Here is a 16139-nt window from a genome sequence, read left to right as displayed (position 1 = left end):
GTGACATCACAAAACAAAACAAACATGAGATGCATTCTCATTTTCGATCATTTAAATGATATTTTATACACTAAATGTAACTCAAAGTTTATTCAACATGTCAGAAAATTGGCGAAAAGTCAGGGCCTCCTGCCGCAGACTGTAAGTACTATTCTGTTACCCTAGAGGTTAGGAATGTGTTGATGTTTATTCATTAGTGGTATTGATTGAATATTTTATGAAAACATATGTCATATTTCCATTTGGAACTCACATGTTCAAGAATAAATAATCTTCACCTAGAAATACTGTCCAGTTGGAGTTATTAAAAAAATAAATTTTGAATCTGCACAGTAGAAAGTTCTTTCATTATTATGGTGGAATTCCTCATTCATATTAATTTGCCTTTAGAGTTGTTGGACTGGATATACGAATCTACTTTTTCAGTTCTCTAAGTTATCATCAACTTCCATTCCACTAGTTTTTAAAGGGGTAGTGACCACAGTGAGCAGCCTGTTACATAATCAAATAGATTTTTTTTTTTTTTTTTTAAATTTCTATGTAGGATTTAATTCTACATTCTTTTTGAAATATAGTATGATTCACCATGCAGATTAGATCATTTATCAGAACATGATACTGTTTGCTTTCAGGAGTCGGCTGGAGAGGAATCTAAGCTCAGTCCAAACATTATAATTCAACTTTTCTCCCCTATGGTAACATCTCAGCGAGTGATGAGCTGTCAGTTTGGTAATTCCTACACCTTTATTCAGTGTCAAGATGGAACTAACATGGTTTTTGATGAGGTTTGTCTTTTACCCCTAGTGATGTGCAATTATTACAATCGAACTTTGAACATTATTGTTGTACGCTACTATAAAAATTAGTGACTATGCCTTTTTTTTTGCCTCACAGTATATGGGCTACCTCTTCATTCATATTGGTAGTGAGGAGGTAAATTGGCTGAAACGTGGACTTGGTGTTTGCATTTCATTTGTGAAACACCTCTGTGGACCGGATGTGTCATTGTATGTTTTTCCCATCTGTGAAAGAAATTTATTAATAGTATTTTTGTAATTTTTTTGGAAGTGTAATTTGCAACCTTTCATTGTTTTAGACTCAAAATCAATCAAAGCCGTTCTGACCTTCTCACTCAGTTGATGGATACATGGATTTCCCTCCAAGATTCTGAGCAATGGCTTCTTGTGGAAGCTGTAGAACAGTTAACTGTCAATGCCGAATTAAGTGGTGCAACATTAAAAACCTTACAAACAGCTGTGGATAAAATGCGGAGTGTAGACGAACTGCAGAGAGTTCATGCAATGATATTAGTACGAAACAAATTTTTATCTCTTTATTCGAGGTAAGACTGTGTGTTGGCGTGGTGACTTTTATTACTGAAGGCTCTTGCCTTAAGCCTCAATAATTTTTTTTTTTTTTTTTTTTTTTGACATGCAGCAAAAATACTCAAGATCTATCTGCCGCAGATCTTCTCTTTTTGAACATTTTAACAGAAACTGTTCATGATAAAGAATCTCAACCGAAAACAAACACAACACAAAGCGACAGTGGACTAAGTGGTGAAAGCAGTGATGAATTTTACAGCCCCTCTGGTAGTGCTGAGAGTAGTCCAAGTGTTAGCCCTAAACCCATCAGACGTTTTCCATCGTGTACACTGAATGAATCGGTCTCACCAATCAGAGTGACTGTTAGTCATGACTTAATTAGTCATCTGGTCCTCCTGAGTGGAGTTCCTTATGCAGTTCATATGGCAAGCATGGCTCCAGGTGTCACTCTATTGCTAATGGTGCAGACTCCAATGGGTCCTTTGTGTAATGGGCTATCAGATGCTTTACAAGCTCTAAATGTGCTGCAGACTTTGCAAGTACAGAAAGATTTGGACGGTGTAAAACTTGCTTTTGAAGCCCTTGATGGCTCAATGAAGCGTAGTCTTGATGCTTTAAAAAAAATTAAAGCTACCGCTTCTTCTATAGAGACATGCAGTTCGAAATTGCAAGGCCTGTGGGATTTCATCAGAAGGTAATCTTTTTATCAGTGCACAAATTTAAAGCTGCTTGTATTCTCAATAACTGTCTTCAAATTGTATTTTGATATTTCAAATTGCATTTTGATTTTTCAAATTGTAATTTGATTTTTCAAATTGTAATTTGATATTATTATTATTTTCAGGAAGTATATTGAGTATATGAAGACTACTGAGCCAGATTGTCTCTTGAGGATTGAATCCAGCTCTGCAGGATTTCAATCTTTGCTCTGTGAACTTCTGTGGAGAACATGCCTTGACTCAATAGCTCTACGTGCTGCTGTGTCTGGTATAGAGTCAGGAGCAGACCATGTCAGAAAAGGCCTACATGATTTCAGTAGTTTCCTTCAAGTTAAAGCTCTCTGCAACTTCACTCTAGGATCATATCCTTTATTACTTGACTCTTGAGCTGCTTGTGAAAGCGTGCATGTTTTTTTCTTCTTCTTTTTTTTTTTTTTTTGTGGTCTGTGTGTGTGTGTTTTGCTTACATTAATCTCTGCTTTGTTAATGATCAATGGAACAAAGTCCAGTGTTTTTCATGTGGGTAATGTCCTTAATGAGCTTTACGAGAGCTTCCCTAACCATCAACAAGTATTTAGAGGAATTCCCTGGTTTGGTTCACTTTATATATGTTGATCGATCAAATCACCGAGTCACAGCTCCTTCCTTGGATTTTTCTGCGCAAGAAACAGTAACACTCACAAAGAAAAAAGTAATGTTGGACTGTATATTGTATTTTCACTTACAAAACCTAAAATACTATTAAAAAATTAAAAATTGTTTTCAGATATGGTGGATGGTGGAGCTGAGCAGATCTCATTTGCAGGATGGCCATTTTGCTCTGATGTGGAAAGACACAACATTTAACTATGCATACTTTCTTTGGTTTGAAGATTCATCAGTAAGTACTTAGATAATACAATGTTATCTTCCTTTTATTTATCCTTTTCTTGGTTTTTCTCTACATTAGTTCCCTTCACTGTGAAATGTTTTGAATTGATATTTTCTTTTTGTCTGTTTAGGGTTCTCCTTTAAAACCTAAAGTTCTCCCAACTTCAGCATTGAAAAATTTTCCTCTACCTGGTGTCATGTGTGGTGACTTTTACTCGTGAGTTGAGAGAGCTTAATTATTGGTATAGCTACAGTAGTCAACTTCTTAATAGACCCAACCAGTTACTGTCATTCAATTCCTTTGTTCCAGAAAACTAATTGAATGCTGCTTTCCTAAAACATCACCCAACAAAATTCGATGCTTTGAGCTTATGTGCATACATCTGGGGCTTGCAACATCTTCGTGTGTTCTGGAACATTCTAGAAGATTAGCTGCAACAATTTGGGAAGTAACAGGCATGCCAGGTAGTCCATTAGACCTTTTGTAAATAGGTGTGCTGGGCATTAGAAACCAACATTGCTCGCAACCTACTTTGTGAACATTCCATGACAACATGTAACTTTATGTAACTGCATAAAATACAGAAATTAATTATTTTAAAAGCAAAAAGTTGTACATTTTCAACTGACTATTTTGTTGTACTTATTGACATACGTAAAGTGAAAGTTTAATGCTCCTATTTTAAGTGAAAGGTTATCTAATGTGCCATCAGAAAAATTGTCAAAAGGCATGGCAGGCATGTATCTGTGACCCCGTTCAAGCAAATGCTGGATATGTGCCTCAAAAATGGTTTGCCTAATTCTTTTAGTCCACAAAGTTATCTTTTGTGTGTGATTTGCAGAAAAAACAATTCTCAGGGTGCTCCAACAATGTCTTCACTTCACGTTGTCTTCACTTACATTTAATCATATAAAGTGAATATAAAGTGAAGACAAAGTGAAGCAAGGTTTTATAAAGGCTGACTTTACTTAGTTTTCACTTGAGCTTCACTTAATATTCACTCAAAGTGAAGTGAAGACCAAGTGACGCTAACTGAAGACTGCATTGTAGGAGCACCCTCAATTTATCATCTCATCCAAAATATTGTTTGTTATAATTTTTGTATGTTTTTCATAGATTAGGTCATTATAATCTCATACAACTCATTGTAATACATATTTATGACTAAATGCTTTTTGTACTCCTAAAGTTACCATTTGATATTTCAATTCAAATGTAAACAATTAATTTTGTTCAACTAAAATTTGTTCTCTCAACAGTGAATGGTTGTCAATATAGGTTAATTTTGTGATGCTCATGGTGCCATAAAAAATGATGATTGTTATTTTAGAGACTACAATTTTCTTTCTAAGTGAGTCTTGTTAATGCTTTCCATGCAGTTATGATTTTAATGTTAAAAATGATTTTAAACCACACTAAACTTAAAGAAATGTTTGGTGCTGGCATACAGTGCATTCATACCAGTGTAAGATTCTTTCTTGAGGTCCACATATGTGATACAAATTATATCTCGGCATTTTAAGTTAAGAGTAAGTTACCTATTATGTTTACCCATAGTACAAAATATTATTGCAGTATTTTATATGAGGGACTCAAGGGTAATAGTGTCATGGCCGATGTAACCAAAATATTATAAACTGGCCTAAAATCTACTTTAATTAATTGAACTCTATTAAAGATGAGAATCAGATTCTTTAATTGTTTGTGGGATGTGAATTTCTCTAGAATTGGTAAACGATAAGTTCCAGTAACATTTTGTCAGGATAGAGTTGCTGTAAAACTTAAATGGTCTAAAGTATTATCAGTAATAGGAATACTGTAATTGGAAAGACTGTTCCTGTGCCATTTTCACATGTAGTCTCTACTCTAGAGAATAGCTGATTTGACTTGGTGCATGTGCATATCACAATGAAATTCACATACCTCACAAAAATCCTGTGTTTATTCTAAGACTAGACACGAGAAGTCAGATTTTCGGTGAGAGGTTTTTATTACATTTTGCATACAGTATTTCTCAAACTTAATTATCACAAATAAAACAAATTGCTTTAGTATGAATTTTGTGTTTCTTCCCTGGTTGACCCATGTAGGTAGGTGCTGGAAGTGGTGAAATGTCAAGGATTAACCAGTCCTGAATAGAGTACTAAAACGGTGTTTATTACTTCAAAGAAACATATATTCAGTAGTGACACAATGAAGGGGCACACTGTAGTGTTTTGACAAGGCGACAAGGACAGAATCAAAATAAATAAGAGTGATTTATTGTGAGATAAGTACTGAGTCATCTTCAACTTGATTGACAAACTAGTAAATAACAAGAAAATTAACAGATGAAGCGAACAAGTTTCCAGTTCCAGGTCTTCAAAATAGAATTACATCAGATTTATAATTCAAAACTTAATGTACACTTGGTAAATAAACTTATACAATATTGGTAGACGCAATACTGCTGACAATGATCAAATTGTAGACTCATAGAACTATCACATCACTGGTGCGTAGTTTCTTAGACACAGGGCTCTCCTCAGCTGAATCTTGCTTACGCTTACGTTCAGCCTTTGCAGAAGGAGTTTCTTCAACTTCATCAAGCAACATAAGATCATCCTCTTCCTCTGCATTGTCTCCAGAACCACCTGGAAAAATATAAAGAAATGATATAAGAAAACATACTTTAAAGTCTGTTGTAATATCAAACAGTTTAATTCTTCATCCATTTACAAAGACAAAGAAAACTAACCATTTGACTTTTCCTCTTCAGCCTTCGGTTGGCATTTGCTTTGATCACCAACTATCTCAATATCTGGCTTGTTGTGTTCAGCTTCCCTATACACAATATGAGGTGTAGGTAAAGAAAAATACAATAAGAGGGTAACTGAGAAATATGATTAAGAAAACAGTAACCCAAACTGAATATTACCTGTGGTTGATGATGACTTGAAGGCTATAGTTCTGAACAAAGTCGTCTACTGATAGAACAGTACCATCCAATATTCCCATTTCAGCAAGACTTTTATGGTATGTTCCTTCCATTTCTCCCTCTTCACTACTTATAACAACGTCTCCTGTTGAATCTTTCACAGCATCCGGTTGCACCATATTAAGGAGGGATTTCAGAACGCGTTCTTCCAATTCCTTTACAGTCAATTTGTTGACATCCACAGATACTGCAATCTAAAAAAGAAATCACACAGATAAAAACACACACATTGGTTTCAAATGGTCTCTAATAAAAGTTGAATTACCTGGGGGGAGTCACGGCATACGTAACATTTCTCATTTGGAGGATTTAAACCCCGTTCTGGTACAATTAGCTGACCTCTATGGTTGGGTCTGAGTCGGCAATAGACTGAATGACAACTTTCAAGGCGATTTTGGAGAATATTGAATGCATTGAGCACAACAAGACCAGCGATTATAGCATTGGTGGTGGCAATGGCTGGGATAATATTTCCAGCCATGGCTAGAAAATTTGTCAAAAATTAGATATTTATAGTTAGTTCATGTAGTAACCCTGTTGGCACAAAACTTTTAATTCCCTTACATTTAATATCAAATCTGGTTTTTTGAGGTATTCCAAATATGTATGCCCTAATGTTAGCACATGCAGCAACAAAGTCCATGGCATCCTTGTCATCTTTGTCCCAGACGAGGTGATCATCTTTATTTTTGGACTGCAAATCCTGTTCACATAAAAAATAAGAAATGAAATGAAATTGGGATGAGTAAGATTGAAAAATTTAGGAATTGTTTTTCTTCACCTCAAACTTGGTCTTAAGAGACTGTAAACTGCGGGAAAAAATTTGTCCACACTCAACAATACTCCATGGGCGCTGATCTTTCAATCCTTCTGCAGAATTATCCTTGCTACTACCTGCAACTGAAGATAGAAAATGATTAAAGAACATGGTGGGATAGTCAAAATAATACAGCAATAGCAAATTATCATAGAATCAAACACACCAGCATCTGGAAGCTCGTTCATTTTTAAGGGAGTAGGCTTGCGACGCTTTTCCCAGAGATTGTGCATACTTAGCAAATACTTAATGTCATCGTGAAAGAGTTTGTGGAATAATTTGGCGCTATCATAACCGCTTTGCTGAGCCCATTGTCTTGTAGTAACACGTTCAATGTCACCCTGTTCATTTGCTTTGGTTTTCAAAGCAGATTCCCCTGCGGCACCTTGGACGATGAAGTATATTCATTACAGATAAGAGTAGATAAGGAATTGAGTATCAGAGAAAATTACAAGCAAGTGTGGGTAAATGAAATACTGACCAGCTGCTTCTGGATCCTCAGTGTCTGGGGATACATCATTGTCAGCGTCATACTCACCAAAGAGCTGACTGTGGTATCAAGAATAACTGTGTAAATTTAAAACAGCACAACAACCATAGATCATGATGAATAAGACAAGACACTTACTTAAAGAGATGTTTACCCCAGACAATGCAATGAATGGGTTCTGATGGAGTATTACGAATAGTGCATCCAGGGAAAGTTTTCTGAGCAGCTTTCGGCTCACATTCATAACATTTTGTCATCCCTTTCTTAATGAGTTCCACCTAGGTAAAAAGGAAGAGCCACTGCAGTTGGGCACAAGAACAAAGAACTCAATCTGAAGACTACAAAAGTAATTTACCTGGCCATCGTACCCAGCGGTTCCACTTTCAATGAGAGGAATGTCAGCAGCTAGGCACATCCTATTCACATGGTTGCGAGCTGCTCTATTGTCTAGAGCGTTCAAGACCATTCGGAATTGCTTAAAATAGTTGACACTGTAGTCTGGTCTGAAACAGGAGTCCCATATATAAAATAAGAATACAAGTGTAGCACTACATTCATTTTTTTAAAATAGTTCAATCGATTTTAAAACCTACTTTATAATACTGTCATGATTGGCTACAATTTTTACATCAGGGTTGAAACTCAAGGCACTCTCTCTAGCCACAACAGCTTTAGACTTGCCAACATGCTGCTTTTGAAAGAGAAACTGTCGATTGAGATTACTGACATCAATGGTGTCCAAATCGATCTGTAATAAGATTAATAGTGTAAAGTTAAAAAGAGTAACATAAAAATGTACGTCAAAAAGAACGACAACCAAACGTCAGGCTCCGCCGGCTCCAGACAAAACAAATAACTCAAATTGACTTACAATTTCGATGTCTTTGAACCCTGACAAAACGAGATTCTTCAGGATTTCACAACCAATTCCACCTGCACCAACAACAAGAACTTTGGATGTTTCCACAGCATTTTTGAGATCATCGGTGAACACACCGGCAATGCTGGCCGCCATTTTCACAGCACTTCACACAAATAAAAAAAATCCGAATGAGAACAAATGATTCTCTTTCCGGCTAACCAGTGTGCTGTAAATAATCGCAGAGGAGGGTATATAAAGACCAACGCTTACCAAACTTTAAAAAAAAGAATACAAAAGAAATATAGTATTTTCTAAGTTAAGGTTTCCTATCAATTTATAAAACCAAGTTTCAATTAAGTGACATGGGTTCTGTCTCTGACGGGGTGTACTCCTCATCTGAAAAATGATGTAATTTATTCTCAGGATAGGATCAGAAAGCCGTCTGCTACACCCCCCCCCCTTTTCCTCAGTCCAATGTTGCAAAAGGTTCTGGCATGTCGCAAGAAAATACTCTCACATCGTAAATATTGACGTCTGAAGGTTTCGCTGCGTTGATATCAAGGTCTTATCACGTTTTAGTGAATGTTTTTCTTCCTATACTTTTAATTATATCAATAAACCGTAAAAATCGGTGCAGTTATTGATCCCGGTCTTGCATTTACTTATCAGCCAAACTGAAGTGTTCTGGTATGGTGTCTGGTCTCGAATGTTAAGAAACTGGGTGTTAGTTTTCGTGTCATCGGAGTAAATTACCACTATCCCTCTCTTTTTCTAAGGTATATTTATTTTCTTATGTTTAATACCAAATGTGGTTCGTATCTTAAGATTGCCATTCACTTGGGGTTACCAGCTAATACAACGACCTCCGACCTCGAATGTTTCGGAGGGGGGTTATGTTACCACCATTTAATACAGTTATGTCTTTCATTTTGGAGATTCCTTTTCATTATTCCCGTTGAATATTCCTTCCACAGCTGTTTATACTCTGATGTTCTATCAATCTTATGGTGCTGGAGCTCTTGAAAAATATTTCGATTGTACTGCTCACAAGTTATTCTACTTAATATCATGTTATAACTTTTACTGCTGCCGCTTGTTGATGAGCAAACTTGATCTATTAGTTTGTTTTCTTATTGCAGATGTTGGACAGTTAGAAACAACAATTGAATACAGGTCATATGTGAGTAGATATGACCAAATTTGTGGGAGCATCAGAATCATCCACAATGGCAGCTCAACTATGTCTTTGATGATTGCATAGACATGACAGCAGTATCTGATGATAAAGGTTAACAACTAGAAAAATCTGTCAACAGTTAATTTCCTTGTCTTGGTATGAACATCGTTGAACTCAAAGAAGAAAGCTTAGCATTCAAAATGGCAATGCCAGACACTATTAACACTATTGAGTGGAATATGATGGACAAAAGCAAATTTTTCCCCCTTAGTATGTTAAGTTCCTTCACAGTACGATGCTGTCTTTATCCTTTGACTGTCATCAAAACTAGGCTCCAAGTACAGCGACATGATCAAATGTATAAAGGTATGTTTTAGATGTTTTCTATTTACCTTGTGCTTTCAAAAATATATTTTGGAATCCTAATGAAAATGTCTCTTTTTAGGAATGGCTGATGCATGGAGAAAAATTTACTCCTTAGAAGGGGTGGGAGGTCTTTATAGAGGGTTTTGGATAAGCTCAATTCAGATTGTTTCTGGTGTTTTCTATATCACTACTTATGAAGGTGTCAGACATTTACTTGGCCAGTCTGGTTTCAATCCTCGAATTAAAGCACTTGCAGGTGGTGGGGCTGCTTCTTTAGTTGGTCAAACAATTATTGTTCCATTTGATGTTCTTAGTCAGCACCTTATGGTGTTAGGATTTTCAAAACGAGGAATGAATGCAAATCCTGAGGCAAGTTATTTCAATTTTACTGTCTGAACTGTCTGTTATTCTTCCTTATTAAAGCTATGATTGTGCTGCAGGAAACTTTTGTTTCATACTTGTGTTACGTTTATTTTTTACAGATGATCATGAACCCACTCGGAATTCCTCTGAATAAAAACCATTCACATTTTCGGGTCACCATGGATATTATGTCAGCTATTTACCGTAGAGATGGATTTACAGGATTTTACCGGGGCTATGTTGCATCCCTTTGCACTTATGTTCCAAACAGCGCAATGTGGTGGGCTTTTTACCATTTATATCAAGGTGAGCTTTATTGTAGATATTGAAGAAAATTACTCTATCGTTTTTTCTTGGGCAAGTTCTTTATAAATGTGATGCTGTAATTTCTCTTTTATGTTTTATAGAGGAATTGCTTCGAATTTTACCTGATGACTTCTCCCACTTACTGATCCAGTGCATTGCTGGCACCTTGGGTGGATTCACTACAACATTACTCACTAATCCTCTTGATATTGTGCGGGCCAGACTACAAGTGAGTTCCTCATTAATTTTGTTTGTTCTCTTTTGTGTTTCTGAAAGATGGTTTTGCAAGTGTAGTGATTTTCTTTACAGGTTCAACGGTTAGAATCAATGCAAAAAGCATTTAGAATTTTGTGGAAAGAGGAACAAATGCGCATTTTCACCAAAGGTCTCTCTGCTCGCTTGGTTCAGTCTGCATGTTTTTCATTTTCAATTATACTTGGATATGAAACTATTAAAAGAATTAGTGTGAATGAGGAATACAAAGAACATGTACGTTGGTAGCGCTAAATCAATTTCTAGTTCATAAATTGTTATTATGAATTTTATATAGTAATTTATTTTTTTCAACTGTATCAAAATGGTGTACTATATTGGCTAATATCTTGGCATCGACATTATTGACCGCACTCCCCCTTCGGTCCAATCAATCAATCAATTTACTCAGTTAATGACTTTTTAACTGACAGTAAATCTCAAATAGGTTTTTCTTAATGTATTACGCAATAGTGGTATTTAATTATGAACTCCATTGGTTTGGCTAATTTAAATGTATTAAATATCTCCATCACAATACAGGCTGAAAGACTGATTCAAATTTCACAGTAAAAAAAAAGATGCTTGTTGGTTTTCTCAATTTCAGCTTTGGTAGTTTGATATAACTCTGTGCCTAAGTGTGCAGTCATAAGTGATATATTAATTAGTTGACAGTGTTGCTATACAGTGAACGTGAACATGATCATAAATAGTGGCTGAGACAGTAAGATTAGGGTTTGCACAAGTGATCTTTGGTAGAGTTGAGAACAAGCAGCAGCAAATAAAAATAGTAGCCAGCCTTCACTTAAAATATTGCATAGTGTTTGTTGGTATTTGTCCAATCAAACAAAGGGGGTCTTGTATTTTTAATATTTGTTTATCAGATGTGTTTTTTACAGTGATCATGTTAATTTAACTCAGCTAGTGGCTGTGACAATATTGGTATGAGAATTGCTGTGCTTTTTGTGGCATTTGTTTTGTCAAATTATCAGATTTTGACTTAATTACTGTTATGTTTGCACAGGATCTATCTGAAATGTAGTCTGTTTCTTTATCCCCATTATGTGAGGATATGTGCATCACCTATAGATAATTTTTTCCAAATCCATAGCTTTGTGATTTATTCAGTTCAATTTCTCCCAGCCCCTTTTCAAAACCACATATTACCTGACCTGTGTGAGTGTTTCTATGTCAGGTTTCCTCTGATTTGTGACATCCACTTTGAAGCAGTTTGTACGTCTGTGAAAGTGTCAATATACTTATCTGTATATCATAAATAAAAAGAAATTTGAACATTTGAACTGTTTGTGCAAATGTTTCTTTGACATTGTTTAACTATGCAACAATACATGCAAGAATGTTTTTGCTGCTCATATTTTGTGATTGCTCGCAACAAATCTGACCATGTTTTCTAACTCACACAAAGTGTAGTTTGCTTTTGTGTAAAGAAAATTGGTGTCACATTTCCAATTTATTGATTGCAATCTTTAGTTTAAACATTCTGGTCAGTTGTTACCTTTTATTTGATTTTCATTGTTAATCATAGTATTATGAAGTTGTTTATTGTTTGATTATAATTTTATTTGTGATTGTGTCAATGCATAGACAGTTATGTGCCTTATTTTTTATGGAGAACAAAAAATAGAAATAGGGCAGGTGAGAAAATTGTAATAGCAAGGACCTCATGTAATTTTATTGCGGACAATACGTGTAGTTTAGTGCAATGTTTGTCATTCCAAGGTGAGGCCTTGCCTTGAATTATTGCTTTTAACTAAATTACCAACCAATCTAGTCCATTGTACTGTATGCTGAAATTGAAAGGTACAAAGATGGAATGAGATGTTTCTTGATTTTCACACATTTCTGTCATGAACTTTACATTTCAAAGCTCAGTCTCCATTTGGCTCTGCTGTTGTACTAATTTTGTTGAGTTAAAATTTAAGGCAATCTGAATCAAAGTGTATGGCATGTCTTGTGTTGTGTGGTGCGGGTCACCACCATTTCAATAAATTGTTTCGAAAATGACTTTACACTGCTTGCTTTTTGTTCTTACTACTGCAGCAGCTGAGCTGCATCTGGGCAGGGAGAGAAGCGAGGTGTTTGTGAGTGCTCGCCAGCCACGCCTGCTCGGCTCCGCTCGGCTCCGCTCGGCTCCTCTACGCCCTGGTTATGCTGGGTAATGAGGCCCTTGGCAAAGGGGACAAGGGGAAAAAGGGGGGGGGGGGGGGCGAAGCCAGAGTGAGCGTAGAAATGTATGGCTCGGCCAGCAGCGCCAGAAGCTGCCCTATAGAATAGAGTGACTTGTGGAGATGATGGAATATTACGGGGAAGCCCCGCTTTACATGTTTCTCCCTCGCAAATGCGCCATGATGGACTATCCAACCCGCGCTTCCTTGATTACCACACGTTTACCCCTCTCCCTTCTTACACTCCACAAGCCTTCCGGGAAGGTCTTGCAAATTTAATTGGAGCACGCGCATTTCTGAGTGTGTGAGGGGGCGGGGTGCGCGGCGGGAAGGGAAGCGCGATAGTGAGAAGGAAAGGGGGGGGGGGGTCCTCCCCCACCCCGGAGCACTGTCTGGATTATTGACATTGATTACACTTAAGAAACCCCTCCGCTCCCATGTAAATACAAAATGAATAAATGGCAATTAATTACGAAACAAGTGTGTTAAGGCGCCCCCAGGCTATGCCCCTGCGGCCAATCCACCAACCAAGTACTATGGCAATATCCCTCTGTTGTTCCGTTTCCGCTGTCGGCGTCAGCCAGCCTGTGGCCTGTGTTGTGTTGTGTCCGCGTCCTGGTGCCTGATAACTGTTGGTTCGTTTATCGTGTGTTTTTCTGCGGTTTAACGACGGCGATACTGGCGGTAACTATGGTGATACACCGTTGCGTGTTCACACTCCCAAGGCAAAAAGATATTTGGCTGTTTGAAATCTCGAAGGAAAGGATTGCACGAAGGTTTGGAGGTTATGGCCGACACGAAGAGCACCTGTTTGCACGACGATTCTTCGCCGATGAGGGCGGAGGGTGGAGGGTGGAGCTGTGCTTCCCCGTCGTCGATAAGATTGAAGAGGTGAGTTAAGAACAGCTGCTTCAATTACGGAAATGTTGTCCTTTTGATGGAAATGAACAAGCTGCTACAGGCTTATTTGAAGTTGTTTGTGTATGTTTGTATCGGGTGGACACTGTTGTCCTCTTGAGCAACCCTGCTTTCTTCTGTAGCCTACCTTACGGGAGGGGGCACCGCGAAAGCTAAAGCCGTAGTCTAGACACCGAGTCCGAGTGGAGGTCGTAGAGATATAGGTGCGGGAAGGGGGGGGGGGGCGCTCGATTCAAAAGCTTTGCCCAGCACCCGGCACCAGCACCAGCTTTCCGAGGTACTTACGCCCCCATTGTTGTGCCGTGATGGACTTTCCCCCCATTGTTTCCGAGGATCCTCTCCTCTCAGGAAGCCGTCAACATGGAGCGAGAGGGAGAGAGGGGCGATGGGGGCGGGCGCGGGCAAATAGAGAGGACGTCAGAGACGCAACTAGGAGATCCTTGACAAAGACGGCCAGCCCTTGGCAGTGAGGTGAGGGGAAGGGGGGAGGGGGGGGGGCGGACAGCCTCCTCTCATCCTTTTTGCCCCAGCATCAACAATAGCCCGGCAGAGAGGTACTCACCGGGGATCAGCCAGCGCGCTGTCTGCCCGCGTCGATCGTCCCGTCCGTCCGTCTGTCGATTGCGAAAGGGTGAGAGCGGGGGAGTCAGCTGGCCAACTTTATACTGGCGTGACGAAAACCTCTGGGCCCGCTTCAACTGGGTTGTAAATGAGACGAGAGAGGCCGCGCTCGGGGAGCCCTGCCATAGGCTGCCGCACGGGGGGGAACACAGTGCTATGAAGGCTGTGCTCGAGTGTAAGCAGGGGTTGCCTATCTGCTAGGGGGGCCATCCAGATCCTGTCGGGCCAACATGGCCAGCTTGAAAATTTAAACCAAGTCACAATTTAATTTTTCCTACCAATGAAGAAACAGAACATTACTATAGGTGACCCCAGGAGTATAGACCCATAAAATACTCAGATTGGGGATGGTACTACAAAATACAACAAAAAAAGCAAGCTCCAAACTGCAACATTTTGGTGGGGTAATGTTGTCTCCAACATCCACAACCCCGCGAAAATTCAACCGTGACTCGGCTCGGGTGTGCTGTTTTGAATTTCTTTTTATTATTTTTTAAAATTTGTCCGTATCATAATTTTAAAGTGGGACTTTAATTATTAGAATGATTCGCTCTGTCTAGGTGTATTCAATGATATTTTAAATTGTGTGGTAACCAACGCAGTGTATATTTTCTCGTACAGGTGAAAGAACTAACTGAAAGAAATTACTAATTTATGACTAAAACTGTATTGCACTATTTGAGTTAGAGTTGAACCTCACACCTGTTTTATTTTGAGTTGGTTATTTTGTTTCGTTACTTTACATCTATATTAGCATAACCAAGAAAAATGTGCTCAACAGGGCATTATAACCTCGACCATAACCTAGATGGAACATGTAGAAAATTTATGTACGGCAGCGAGCCCTCAACATCGTAGGATAGAATAAGCATTGCAAAGAATACTACACTCATTGAACCGACAAATCCTGTATTTCCAAAAAAACAATAACAGCAAACACGACTAAACTTCAGACTTGTGGCTGACGACGGCCTCTCTGGCCTCCGCATCAAAACACTAGTGGTACCACACACGCAACATTGAAGCAGACCCGTTCTCAAACTCACTTTCCATCTCATATGACTCAAATATTAGTAAACTACATACCCAGACATACTTTTTCAACGTTCCCCATCATTTTCCTAGCCACAAAAATTAGAAAAAGAAAAGTAAAATAGTGATGGAAGATGAATCACCAGTTTTACGTTTTGGGTAGTGGCCCGACAGGATTTGGATGGCCAACAAGAACAAGGGGAAACATCAACAACTAAAGCGTCGGACTCTGTCCCATTGCAGTTCCCCCCCGTGGGCTGCCGATGCGGGCGCATAGCGAGCCGCCCGCCGCCCTTACGCCGCCCCGTTGCCTGCACATCTTTTAGGCGCGATCCCACGGTTCAATGAAGCACGAAATAAAGCAGCGTGGAACAGCAGCAGCGCCAGGCCGGGAGCGGCGAGGCGCGGGGCAGCGGGCGGGGGGCAGTGGCCGGGGTCTCTCCGGCCGGCCGCCTCGGGCCGCCTCGGCCCTGTCCTCCTCAATACACAGCCCGGGCCGGGCGTCTAACAAATCTAGGGGGGTACCGGGGGTATACAGAGGAAGCTCTGGCTGCTGGGAGGCCCCGGGGATGGAAGCACGATGCAGAAATGGGGAGCTCTGGGGGAGGGCCGACGCCGCCGCTGCTGCAGGGGTTGAGGGGGGAGGGGGAGGCTTAAGCGGGGGTGGTCCGGGGGATCCTCGGGCTCCGAGGTAAGAGACTGACTGCCCTGCAGGGCCCCGCCGGCCGCGCCGCCTGCTCAACTCACCTCCCCGTTGCCCTGTCCCTGTCGCCGCGCCGTCCTTGTCTTCGTCCTCCTCGCCCTTGCGCCGCCGCGCCCTGCGAATCGTTTCGACCCCCCTCCCCTCCCCCTCCCCC

At 39.5% G+C, this 16139-nt stretch overlaps 3 protein-coding genes across 4 annotated transcripts; 2 read left to right on the top strand and 1 right to left on the bottom strand.

Moving 5' to 3' along the window:
• Window positions 1-6: 6 nt before the first annotated feature.
• Window positions 7-4973, top strand: LOC113214552 (BLOC-3 complex member HPS1). Its single transcript, XM_026433951.2, has 10 exons — window positions 7-141; window positions 633-785; window positions 895-1007; window positions 1097-1342; window positions 1438-2019; window positions 2170-2406; window positions 2591-2735; window positions 2811-2924; window positions 3046-3131; window positions 3225-4973. Exons 1-10 carry the CDS (start codon window positions 25-27, stop codon window positions 3400-3402), a joined length of 1971 nt encoding a protein of 656 aa, XP_026289736.1. The 5' UTR covers window positions 7-24; the 3' UTR covers window positions 3403-4973.
• A 78-nt stretch (window positions 4974-5051) lies between these two features.
• On the bottom strand, window positions 5052-8274 carry LOC113214553 (SUMO-activating enzyme subunit 2). Its single transcript, XM_026433953.2, has 12 exons — window positions 8071-8274; window positions 7793-7947; window positions 7555-7702; window positions 7338-7477; window positions 7191-7258; window positions 6876-7094; window positions 6674-6792; window positions 6457-6595; window positions 6158-6375; window positions 5833-6086; window positions 5653-5738; window positions 5052-5548 (listed from the first exon to the last, which is right to left on the bottom strand). The coding sequence occupies exons 1-12, from the start codon at window positions 8212-8214 to the stop codon at window positions 5388-5390; spliced, it is 1851 nt and encodes a 616-aa protein (XP_026289738.1). The 5' UTR covers window positions 8215-8274; the 3' UTR covers window positions 5052-5387.
• Window positions 8275-8490: 216 nt separating this feature from the next.
• LOC113214559 (solute carrier family 25 member 44) lies at window positions 8491-12555 on the top strand. Of its 2 annotated transcripts, none has more exons than XM_026433970.2 (6): window positions 8491-8623; window positions 9201-9604; window positions 9684-9973; window positions 10087-10273; window positions 10375-10502; window positions 10583-12555. In XM_026433970.2, the coding sequence occupies exons 2-6, from the start codon at window positions 9397-9399 to the stop codon at window positions 10772-10774; spliced, it is 1005 nt and encodes a 334-aa protein (XP_026289755.1). In that variant the 5' UTR covers window positions 8491-8623; window positions 9201-9396; the 3' UTR covers window positions 10775-12555. The 2 variants fall into 2 exon arrangements, with proteins under 2 accessions (XP_026289755.1, XP_026289756.1); XM_026433971.2 differs by lacking the exon at window positions 8491-8623 and adding an exon at window positions 8655-8837.
• The last annotated feature ends 3584 nt before the right edge of the window (window positions 12556-16139 follow it).

Source organism: Frankliniella occidentalis, unplaced genomic scaffold (genome assembly GCF_000697945.3).
Source record: "Frankliniella occidentalis isolate FOCC.00 unplaced genomic scaffold, Focc_3.1 Scaffold82, whole genome shotgun sequence".
NCBI lineage: Eukaryota > Metazoa > Arthropoda > Insecta > Thysanoptera > Thripidae > Frankliniella > Frankliniella occidentalis.
The sequence above is the reverse complement of the archived record's forward strand: the minus strand, read 5'-3'. Positions and strand labels throughout refer to the sequence as shown.

What these genes read in the sequence shown, in the direction of transcription:
- LOC113214552 (XM_026433951.2), top strand. Translation starts at nt 25, where the DNA reads ATGAGATGCATTCTCATTTTCGATCATTTAAATGATATTTTATACACT. An exon ending in AGGGCCTCCTGCCGCAGACT is followed by an intron (nt 142 to 632) that starts GTAAGTACTATT and finishes GTTTGCTTTCAG; the next exon opens with GAGTCGGCTGGAGAGGAATC. An exon ending in TGTGGACCGGATGTGTCATT is followed by an intron (nt 1,008 to 1,096) that starts GTATGTTTTTCC and finishes TCATTGTTTTAG; the next exon opens with ACTCAAAATCAATCAAAGCC.
- LOC113214553 (XM_026433953.2), bottom strand. Translation starts at nt 8,214, where the DNA reads ATGGCGGCCAGCATTGCCGGTGTGTTCACCGATGATCTCAAAAATGCT. An exon ending in TGAGGATCCAGAAGCAGCTG is followed by an intron (nt 7,095 to 7,190) that starts GTCAGTATTTCA and finishes TCATCGTCCAAG; the next exon opens with GTGCCGCAGGGGAATCTGCT. An exon ending in AACCAGATTTGATATTAAAT is followed by an intron (nt 6,376 to 6,456) that starts GTAAGGGAATTA and finishes CAAATTTTCTAG; the next exon opens with CCATGGCTGGAAATATTATC.
- LOC113214559 (XM_026433970.2), top strand. Translation starts at nt 9,397, where the DNA reads ATGAACATCGTTGAACTCAAAGAAGAAAGCTTAGCATTCAAAATGGCA. An exon ending in GAATGAATGCAAATCCTGAG is followed by an intron (nt 9,974 to 10,086) that starts GCAAGTTATTTC and finishes TATTTTTTACAG; the next exon opens with ATGATCATGAACCCACTCGG. An exon ending in TTTTTACCATTTATATCAAG is followed by an intron (nt 10,274 to 10,374) that starts GTGAGCTTTATT and finishes TATGTTTTATAG; the next exon opens with AGGAATTGCTTCGAATTTTA.